The 11,885-nt window shown below is 40.0% G+C and overlaps 1 protein-coding gene across 1 annotated transcript in view; it reads right to left on the bottom strand.

The window, feature by feature from the left end:
- SMYD2 (SET and MYND domain containing 2) overlaps nt 1-11,885 on the bottom strand; it is a 59,705-nt gene that overhangs the window by 41,925 nt on the left and 5,895 nt on the right. The window contains exons 3-4 of the mRNA XM_019515904.1: nt 3,390-3,500; nt 922-982 (exon numbers count right to left, since the gene is read on the bottom strand). Coding sequence (XP_019371449.1) covers nt 922-982; nt 3,390-3,500 — 172 coding nt within the window. The remainder of the gene's footprint in view (nt 1-921; nt 983-3,389; nt 3,501-11,885) is intronic.

The following is an 11,885-nucleotide window of genomic DNA, read 5'->3' as shown; positions in this document are numbered from 1 at the left end:
GCCCCCCCCCCCCACTAAAATACCTACAAGTTACGTGTAGAAATGTTTTCAAGTATGGGCCATAGGTAAAAATGTTGGCAACAGTCTACCTCATTTCCCCAACTGGGGTGGTCATCTCATTCATCTGCTCTGCTAAAACTATTTAGAAGTCCTACTGGGTTTGGTTAAATAACTGCCACCTCTCACCCCAGTGATGGACTATTGTGGAAATTTTCTGGATGAAAGGACTGTAGATACACAATACCCTGACCACCTTCACTGACTGACATGTGCATGTCAGCTTCTTCTCATTACTGCCAGTACCAAGAAAGAGAGCAACTGTAGAGAGCTGTGAAGACTATTCCAGGCTGGTTAGTTTCCTCAACAGTTGCTCAATTTCTAACTCTGCCTCAAGGGAGAAAAGCAATAACCTTCAAGATAAAAGCCAGCTATTGGCTTCTCTCCTTCCTCAGATCACTTTGGAGCATTCAGGACATGGAATTTCAACACAATCAAAGATAATATGTCAGATTTGACTGGCAGTGACAAATACTGAACTGCAGTCCAGAGGGTTCTGCAATTAGCCCCTTAGTCATTGTCACCATCAAGCAACTGTACTGTCTGATTTTATGCCCGCTGGTAACAAGACCAGCTATTTTAGTTCTGCAACATTACAATTCACAGGAGTCACCAGTGTCTATCAGATGGATGGACACTATGTAATTAGTCTGTCTTAAGTTTCAACCTCACTTCCCTACTCCCTAAGCTACCAGGAGACAAATAAAGCAAAGAGGTATCAAAACCCTAGAAAATGTGGTTCTCTTTCATCCCCTCCTCCAAAAATTGAATTACTCAGAGAAGGTTTTGATGAAGGATAATGCAGCAGTTCCTGAATGCTCTGTGAAGGACTGCCCATGCTACCTGAAAAGCTTCTCTACTCACGTGATTCGAACTCTTTGACACCGAGGAGTTTTTCCGATTGCGTTCTTTCAGGGTGGATTTTCTAAAAATAGAAAAAATATTGCAAAGAAAAAAAAAGAAAAAAATTTTTTTTAAAGCTAGCAATGATTTTATCAGCTGACTCCTACACCGATTTTTTGCCTGCAAACCAAAACAAAAAACTCCTAGTGTATGGGCCTTACAACTGTTAAAAGAAAATGATCCAATGAAATGGACTAACCTTAAAAAAGAAAAAGAAATATCCTCTGTGAGCCAAATTAAGCAGTTAAAAACATTAACTCCTATCAAATTTGCATACATAAACAGAACAATATTTTAAATATGCCTTTTGCTTTGTTCCAGACACCCAGAAAGCTGCTAACAATAGCAAGCAGGCAAGAGACAGGTTTTGCTTTGAGGAAAGTGAATAAACTCACTGTTGACAGAGTTCAAAAGCAGTGCTCCATTGTTGGCCTAAGGCCACTTCTTTGTAATCTTGGCCATTAAATATGGCTTTGCAGGTGGCCCAGCAGCTGAGGTTCAGGGACTATGGTTTGCATATTTAGCTTTTATATGACATGGAGGGTTCTCCCCCAGCACCCGTAAGCTATAAAAACACAAATTTATTCCAATGACTTTTTTATCATTAAGCATCTAATTTTGTTTGTGGATCACCACTCAACTGTGCTTTAATTACCACATGCATGCACTTGTGCGTGCGCGCGTGCGCGCACACACACACACACACACACACAAAAAGAGAGTATGCAGGCTATCTTCCCAGCAGGCCATCAAAATCCTCTCTCTCTGCATACACTATCCAGGTTGCCCTTGTCACATAAGCAAACCTCAATCATACAAATATGCTTCAAAGAGCATTTATTTTTACAGATAAAATTTAGAGCTTTTCCAAAGATATACACTGTAATAACCTTGAAATTTACAGGCCCCATCTGCTCCCTGCAAACACTTCTGTGCCCTTCTTACCATCACCAAATTCTGTATTTCAAGGAATATCCCAGATGCAATTAACAATACAAGATTAGAGCTTTTGATTCCATCCAGAAAATGCGCACACCAATTGCTGAAACTTCCTCAGCCTGATGAAGGGTTTTTGAACCCAAAAGCTTGCTTAACATTTTTTTTTTTTGCAACTATTCAAGTTGATCTAATAAAAGATATCAGATTCACCCAAAGAACCTTGTCTGCCAGATTACAGCAAATACATTCATGTGAAATTTTCCTACAGTTTTTTTTCCTCTCCCTACAGATCACTGACTTGGGTACCCTCTTTCAGACTTGTTTTACACCACAGGGTAACTCCATTAATCTGGCAGCTGTAACTGAAAATCAGAACCGCAAAATGTTTATGGAGCTTATAGAATGGATGATGCTGCAGCAATATGATACTGTACAGTAAATGATGTTATGCAGTTAGTTCTGGAGTATGTAAGACTTACGTAAAAAAAGTGTGGTAGTCTAACACAAGTGGCTACCAATGAACAAGCCAGTGCTTACCACACCAAAAGTAGCATGCCTTAGAATTTAACAAACAAACCACTGGGCCTAATTTTATCACTTATGCTAGTTCTGCCCTAACAATTCCAATGGCTTCATTGGGCGCATCCCCACAAGCATGCACATGCAGCAGCACGTGTTTCCCATGGGACAAATAGCAGCAGCACATAGTTGTACCACTGCAATTTGTCTGAGCATGCGCCTGTGTGTGCGCTCTGGCATGCAGGAACGGGACCCAGGTGGGGTAGGGGAGGCTGGGGCCAGCACCTCTGCTGGCCCCAGCAGCCTTACATGGGGTCCTGGGGGCCTCCTGGGCCAGCAGCAATGCCAAGCTGACCACTTGGAGTCTGGCCAGCAGCCAGAGTGTGGCTCTGGCCGGCCAGGCTCCAGCTTCTAGCAGCACAAGCTGCTGTCACACACACCACACCATTTTTTTTTTAGTGGCAGTTTTTTTGATACTGGGATCTCCAGTGCACATGCCGGTGCTGTTTACAGTGCCTCAAATGGCATTGACACATGCTGTTTGTAATGCCTCAAATGGCTTTGAGGCACTGGAAACTGCGCGTGCATGCTTGTGGGATGTGCCCATTAAAGGGCTCCAATTTGTACTGGCATAAATGAATGGAGAATCAAACCTCTCATCCTTGGAGAGCTGTTAGTAAACCTGGCCAGTTTCTTGTCTATATTCAGCAATGCCTCGATTCTGAAGAGACTGCTCAGAGCTCATGAAAAAAAGGCATAATGGCCCCTCACACTGCTGTAGCAGCTTCGGTCATCTTTTCTGAAGTGGCTCGCATGCAGTACTGCGACCTGTCTATACACAGGACAATGGTAGGAAACATCTTCTGCAGGGACAGTTACTATAGGTCAACTTTTCATTTTCCTGGCTCCCTTCCCCATGCCTCCTCCCTCTGGGAAAAAAAAAATGCTCCCAAGTCTTGCATTCTGCTCACCTGTTTGGCGAGAATCCTTGCCGTTAGCCTCACAGTCTCAGAGGGATTCCACTTCTGCCCAAAAATGCACATGGCAGAGCATTCCAGCTTGTGCATTGGCCAATCTTCTTTCTGAAAGGTTAAAAAAAAACCCAAAAAAACTGTTGTAGATAAAGGGCTGAAAAAGAGGACGCAGCAAGTCCTGCCAGAACCTGGAGGTCAAGTGAAATGTGTTTCCTTTAGAAAAATAAGATGACACTCACTAAACTGGAACAAAGCTTGAGTCATTATTAAGGGATGTGTAGCCATCCTGCATTTGTTTTTAATGTGTTCACAAGAGATGAGCTTTGGTCAGATGATCTTCATTTATTTGGTGGAAATAAAAATATACATTTTGAAGAAATGAATATGCAATCATCAGTTCTCAGTATTCAGAGGAAAACAGGTCCCTGCTTGATGAATATGCAGGTTCATTTCCTTCTAATGCATACACTGGCCCTAATTCAGATATGACTGGCACACTCAGGCATAAGTCACCTAAAAAAAAAAATCAGTGAATTTACATTAATACAAAGACAGTTATGCAAGATCAGGACCAGCCATGCTGACCCAATTTATCAGCTTTATTTTATTAGTTAGAACAACACACAGGCAAATAACAGTGGAGCTAACCGATAAAATAACTGAACGATTAGAGGTCAGAAAAAAAGGAGGAGGAAAAAAGGCATCCTTTAACTTAAAAAATCTATGTTACATATTTCGTTTAGCGCACAGTAAAATGTTTAATGTGACTGTTATCAATTTTGTGCTATCCCTCAAAGTCATGAACAGCTGTTCTAAGGCATCTGTGACTTTTTTGATCACCTTATGAATGGAATCTATCCAAGCAATGAAGGCCTCCACAAAGTGATGCATGTTAATAGTGGTGCGGTCCTGTCTCCAACCAGAGCAAATTCCACCTTATCTGCATATTCAGAACATAAATCAAAGTACAATGTCCAAGTCCCTCCATATACACAAATGCACACATTTACGCACCATCCTCTTAAATGATTAAGGAGCAAATCAGCTCTACCATCAAGTAAGACACCTTAGCTAGAGAAAGGTTGGTGGGGGAGAAAGAAAAACATAGAAAAATCCCATAGGCTTACTGCAGAAGCAAATGAAATGGAAATATAGAAATTTTTGGCAGCTCCAAGAAAAATACTGGCATGACATTCTCATACATAAGTCAAGGTCACAAGCCTTTAAAGTAGGCTCAATATGCCACACTGAATGAAATTATAGCACAGTCCTACCCTGACCACCGTCAAGTATCACACAAGGATTAAGAGCAACTCAAGTGCCCCGGAGAGAGACTGGCCCACTATTATTTAAGACATCTATACCAAAATTAAAAGGTCAGAGACATAGTTTCATCTTAACGTTTCAGGAATCCTCCATAAAAAATGCCCATTTTAATTACCCCATACATGGGCTCACCTTCTGAGGGAACAAAAACCTTCAACTCACACCATTCTTAAGGAGAAGGTGGGGAGGTTTAAAAATGTGCAGATATTCAGCAACTTGCAAAATCAAGTCCAATGTCTTCAAGAGTCCAATTTTACATTTTGAAAACAAACAACATTACAGACTAGCTACATGAAACAAGCTAGGATGTGAAGTTCTAAAAGGGCACAACAATATAGAGGAATAGGTTGAATGGGAATTAAAGTAAGTTGCATTTTAGCCATATCGTTAAAAAAGAAGAAAAAAAAGGAAGAAAAATCTTAAGTAATTCCACTGATGCAAGTTACACTGCAAACTTTGTCCTAAGATACCCATTTCCTAGTCACAGACCCTCAGTCTTTATTTTGTGTGTTCTTAACCAAGAAGAAATACAAAACACAGACCCAATCCTTCAATCACTGAAAAATTCCACACTCCCAGTGACTTCAGTGGAAGAGTTTTACGTATATGGTGAACATAGGATCAGTCCACAAAGTTTTTACACCTGCTCCTGTTCACATGCATTGCCTTAAGAGTGCCTGAATAAAACAAAACCAAGATACTCTCTTAAAGTAATGTTTTTTAAAACGCATTTGCTGCTTTTATTCTTTAAGCATTGTTAATTAAAATCTTTCCTCAGGCAGAATCATACTGAGTTATGAGAACTAGTAGGGAGGTTAAAGGAACAAGGTATGGCTGAATTGTGCAAAATGAAATAAAAGCCCCAAACATTGCAGGAACAGAGAGTAGTGATGACTGAATAATACGTGGCATGGAAACATTCTGACAGAAGCCTTCTCTGCGATCACAGCAGGACTGCATTTAGCATTCTTTTCCACGTTTTCTCTAAGTGGTTTAAATTATAGCAGGTAGCATTGTTCCGACTGAATCCCTAGTGCTACATTAATGATATTTTCTTCCTATTTTCATTACACCTACAGTACTTTTCCCTTCAGCAAAGGCTGAGTGACAACACTTTTGGAAAGGAAGTTTGCTACGGCTTATGTTTTCCACATCAAAGAGTGGAAATATAATCTCCTCAACCAAGTTCTTCAAAGTGACTCCATCTGTTGGGACTACCTGATTATTTGCCAGAAGACTGGACTCCTGTGAAGCATATTATCAAAAAACTCTAGTACCCAGGAATAAATAGGTAATACAAGTCCAAAAAGATGATTATTTGGGTGTTCTACATGACCTTAAATATTCACTGGCATGTAAACATTACTCTTGTTAGTTAAGAGTCAATGATGTGCCTTGTTAGCACAGTAAAAGATTCATATAAGGACAGGTTTCACCCAGTGGAAATCCATTTCAGAAGATGGACATACACATAACACAATGAGTTTGAGAAAGCAGATGGAGGACCTAATAAAGTCTGATACTGCAAATGATTAGGTCCTACACTCATGTTAAATAGTTCCAAATACTCCAACAGTTCCACAAGTGAATCTATTATTCAGTGTGAGTAAAGGTATTGCAATATAACTCATTCAAAGCACTACATCACTTAGAAGGTCACACCCCTGTTTTTTCTGCCACTCTCTTCTCTGTATACATACTGTCAAACTGGATGGTATTTCTGACTGACATGGATGAATGTTTGAACAGTTCACAGACGAAACAGGCTTTTAAGAAGGATTGGACTAGGGAAAGATTGGGGAAGGGAGATCACTCTAGGCATAGAGAGTAGCAGGGAATGAGACATGAAGATTAGTAAGAGTGAGAAGTGAAATAGGTGCTAAAGCAGTTAGGGCAAAAGGAAACAGGTGTCAAGTTAGCAGAAATGAGATCAGAGATACTTCTGGAGCTACGCACAACTTCAATGAATGAATATTCAACTGATCGCATAAAAGACAGAGAAACAAGCATCTCCATACACTAATACTTTCAAGACAGCTTTTCCCTGGAGGGAATGAAGTTTAGTAAACCTTAACACAGCCTTAGTTGGCATACCTGTCTTACAAAGTGCTGTCTTTAATAACCTGGGAATAAATCAGCATTGGTTCTACACTATTTCCACGCAGGGGAAGGGAAACCTCAGAAGCAGATTCAGAGTTTCGGGCAGCTCATGCAATACAGGATTTTTTTCTGGGTAGGGGGGAGCTTACCCTCCAGAATTGTCAGAATTTAGGAGACTCTCCAGAAGTGCGCAGGCTGACCTCTTGGGTAACTTTTGCTTCCATGTAAAGCCCTGACTGCACAGATGCTCCAATAAAATCCTGCTCCCCACCGTTCTATCATTTACCTCCTGTTCGCCACTGCTTTTCAGTTTGCTTCACTTGCAGAAGCTGAAGGGACCACTTGATCAGGCATTAGCATGGGTCAAATCCTGTAGTTTTTACTTTACTGCAAAGTCCAGTGAAATCGAAGCAAACTTTTCTCCACTCAAGACTCCGGGTATTGTCCCATTAAGAACAGTTATCTAATCCTTTGACAAGTCCCACGGCAGTATTTTTAAAAGTGGCTGCTTTAAGCAGTGAATTTTACCACTGGACTTTACAGACCATACACACTACTGAAGCATTTCCTCTTACTTGTTCTAAATCTACTACCCTTAAAGCCTCCCCCCAGCCTCTTCATGCTCTCACATGGAAGGCAAGGCTAAAATACAGGTTCTGATAAGTTCTATTACTAGAGTTATTCAGAATTACTAAAGGATTGCAAGTCTCATGCTTTTTTTCCCAGCATGGAGGTGTATTCAATTTAATCAATTTTGATGTAAATATACCAAGTTATATTTGTGTTAAATACATCTTCACGCAGATGTGCAGAGTTTTTGCAAATACAAGGCTATTCATGAAACTATAAATTAGGTGCATAGGAAACAGGTCTAAGAGCACCTGGAAAACCGTCTTAACCCACATCCACAAGATTACCTCTTAACAATACAGTTTTCAAACAACTTGGGTGCCACTCCGAGCAGCCTGAGGTTGTTCTAAGTTGCACTGGGTGACAAGCCCAGTCCTTATATGATGGAGGAGGAGTTATAAGGGGGAAGACAAGGATGGTTTAAAAGTTAATTTTTCTCCTTCTGAGCTGTTCAATTGCATTGCCCAAAACTGTACATCAGGGACTAAAGTATTTCCTCACTGAAGTCAACAAAAATGTTGACATCAATGGCTTTATAGATTGTAAAACCATGCAAAACTACTGTGAATTTCTGGTTGTACTTCCTGTTTAACTTAGGGCATAGGAGTTCTCAGAATTACCCATAATCTTTTATTTATACGACAGGTAATTATTCTAAAAGATGTCATCTTGATTTTAAAATTTCCAGCAATGGAAGTATCTTCTACAGCCCTGGGAAAATTGCTCCAATAGTTAACAATCCTCACTGTTAAAATTTTTCACATTATTTCTAGTCCAAACATGTCCCACTTCACACTTCTAACAGCTGAACCTGTCATGCTAGCTAGGCTGAAAAGCTTTCTATCTGTCAAATGCCCACTTCCCATGTACGTATTTGTACACTGTAATTTAGATCACCCTTTACTTGGTTACGCTAAAGAAACCAATTTAAGTCTTACACTTTATGGCATATTTCCAAATTCTATTATGAGTTTTATCTTCTCACCCTCTCCGATTTATCAAAATCCTCCCTTAACTGTGATAGTAACATAGCCTTGTCATCACTCTTCCCACTTATATAAGCAAGGGTCACATTACCCCTTTTGGCCCCAGTGTAGCTGTGGAAGTTCAGATTTAGCCAAGTATTCATCATGATCCTCAATCCTCTCAAAATTCCTGCTTCCTACGACAGAATCCCCCATCCCATAAGTATAGCCCTCACTCTTTGTCCTGGGACACATGACTTCACATTTGGTCACATTAAAATGCAAACTGTTTGCTTACACCCAGCTTCCCAAACAATCAAGATCATTCTGTCTTCTTCATTACTTACCACTTCTGCAATATTTACATCATCTGTAACCTTCATAAGCAATTATGATAAAGCATATTATTCCTTTAGAGGCTTGGCTATATAAACAAGCAGAGAAAGCCAAACAAAGAGAAAGGGACTACAAACTGTGCAGACTATGGTGAGATGCAGTCTCCTCAGTCCCCAGAAAACTAGCCTGACTAGACCCAGATTTATTTATTTTTTTTAAAGATTTTAATCACACTCCAGAGGAAACTTTTTCAGACTGCTCCTTCCAAGAGGCCTTACTAATAGGAGCTTCTCTCACTAGTTCTGGTTTGGCTCCCCCCTGGCTTGGTTGGATCCTTCGCAGTATTCCTTTTGTTTTCTTCCAAGTCATAGGCAGAAGTGTTATATGGCACACTGCCAACACCAGATTCCTGGGAGACCTCACTAAAAAACACAGCTTCTTGAAGAGTATTTCCTGTTTACAGTTCAATTTTGAGACCTACTGGTTGATGCCAAATACATGAATTTTCCTTGCTGTGGAAACAGACATTATAAAACAGTTCAACACACACACAGAATCTCCAAGTCCTCTATTTCCAGAGCACATTTCACATGCTGAAGGGAGAGACAAGTTCCCAGCACTCTGCACTATGATTAGCTAAACATCTCTCTCCCTAAAGTATAAACAATAGCTGTGTTTAATAGCTGAAAAAGGAATGCTATTAACTGGCTTATAGTTCACCATCTCCACATTTTAACCTTCTTGAAACCCTCATAAAACACTTCATTTTAAAGCTGTCCAGCAGCTAATTTCTGAGTGGGCAAAAAAGGCATAGCTCCCACACCATTTTACTAAAATTATGGTAATTTTAAAAGTCAGCTACACATGGTATCTGAATTTCATCAATGTAATAACAGGCCAGTGCTTTGTAAAACCAGGAGTATAAACCACAGTGGTATGAATCAGCTGTAAAACCAGAGTTGTATGAATCACAAACTGTATCAGAAGGAGGTCTGGATTGCAAGAAAGGGCCAAGGAAGAAATACTGACCTTGGGCTACAGGCTCAGCTGCAGCCACCATGTACACAGGGAAGGTCAGAAAGGGTTTGGGTATAAAAATAATAGTAATAAATGGTTACTTCACTAATCCCCTAGTCCTAGGCTGACTCCGTCTCTAAGCATTTCCTAACTTAAAACAGTCGAGCCTTCTAGTTTCTCTAAATTATACTGGCTGCCAGCTGCCTAATAGACCAAAACCTTCTTGACACCAGTGAGCATTAATTAAGGGAACCTGGGACACATCTCCTCGGCCAGTTGCAAAGTATGCACATATAGAGACTGCCAGGCCAGCTCTATACCCCTGAAAAAAAATGTTTTTCCTCTATTCTAATTCTTCCTTAGCTAACTGTGGCAGATTTAGGTTTGCTTTATACTGCATTGCCTCAAGAACTCTTAAGTACAGCCCCAGACTTTTATCAGTTTGGTGTGAAGAAGACCAAAGCATTGAGTCTCACATCCATGGGGGCTGAAAGGGAAACATTTACTGTATATTGCAGTGTTACAAGTTCAATATCAAGGCACAGATGTCCTTCTCAGCTTCGACAAAGATTTTCTGAACTGCTGAAAAGTGTCTTTGAACAAGACAAGGATGAAGATGCAATGTAGATTGTCTGTGCGGCACGTACAGTCAGTTGAGACTGGTTTCTAAAGTACATTATGCTTGAAGGTAACTTTGAAAGAATGCCAAAAGAATTCAATCCCAGCTATGTCTGTAAATTTCACCTCTGTGATTCAAGAAGGCCCAAAACCCTGAAGATAAATTTATGCCAGTTAGAGAGCTAAAAACCCTGTGCATTTCACCTACAGTAACAGAGAACATGCTAATGCCAGTGCTCAAACTACAGTCAAGACACGAGAACATTACTGAAGAACTTGATAACTAAAAACACATTAGTGTTACACAAAGCTTATAAGACAGCTAATACTTCTGCTGAGCGTTGTCCCTTGCAACTTCGGGGATATTCAGAAATCCTGAGCAGATGTCAAGCTTGCCTTCTGGAAAGACATTTTATTACAGCAAAAAGAAAAAAAGAAATTTGGAGAAAGTAAAACATAAGCAGTAAAACAGCAGGTGATCTGCAATGTATTAATTATGGAATAAAGCACTAAGAGCAGTGGAATCGGGTCTCATGTTTAGTGGGTTTTTTGTTTTGTTTTGCTTCCGGTTACAAGAGGATCAGAATTACAACCAACCAGTAGGAAAGCTAGAAGCTTGGATCTAGGTAAAAGAGAGGCAAAAATACTGAAGTGATAACACATATGATAATACATTAATGCAACATTATCAATTAGAAGAGAATATAACTTCTTAACATAAGCTCTTTCTGAAGCAGCAACCATTCTAAATCAGCTGTCCTGTTCCTAGACACAATTACAATGCATCCACCTACCTAGCAGGAACATGGAATATTTGCAGGCAAACTATAAACTGATAATCAGCACATCACTACCTAAGGGAGGGCTTGGATGATTTGCTAGCTTTTAAATTTTGTTTATGTGCCAAGAGTTTGGTCACCAAAGTCCTTCAAGAACAACGTTCAGCACCATGGCCCTAGCCCTATAGGGTTCCACACAGTTAGAACATCTGCTTTGTTATTTAGATAGCTCTTAGATGGAGTTTATTTTTCCAGTGTGTAATCAGCACGGTTCCTTTAGGTCAAGTTGACAGCATGCAAAGGCTAGATACTGGATTTGGCTAGATTCATTAAGCAAGAATGAGCTTTCTTTTCAAAACAAAATAAAAATAGAAGGATAACTGCACTGCAGTGTTTTAGATGGTCTGGTTTTTTCATGATATGCTACCTTAGAGCATGTTCATATATTTTTGTTTTGGAGCTTTTAACATCAGAGCATACCTACTGTGGTTAACTAGCTCTTTAGTGGAAATATATGATTAAGAGAGGGAGTACAGTAGGTTTGTAAACATTCAGGCACTACTATCAATAGCCACAACACATTTGCATATTAATTCCAAAAAAAAGCATATTTATTTTTTCAGCTAGACATAGGCTTCCTCACTGGACTAATGTTAAACCACCTGCACGCTCTTAAAGAAGAAAGAAGTTACTGTTACTAAGATAGAGAGTGGACTGAAAGG

The sequence above is a fragment of the Gavialis gangeticus genome, unplaced genomic scaffold, assembly GCF_001723915.1.
Source record: "Gavialis gangeticus isolate Ggan-Ray unplaced genomic scaffold, GavGan_comp1, whole genome shotgun sequence".
Taxonomy (NCBI): Eukaryota; Metazoa; Chordata; order Crocodylia; family Gavialidae; genus Gavialis; species Gavialis gangeticus.
This window is presented reverse-complemented; position numbering and strand designations above follow the sequence as displayed.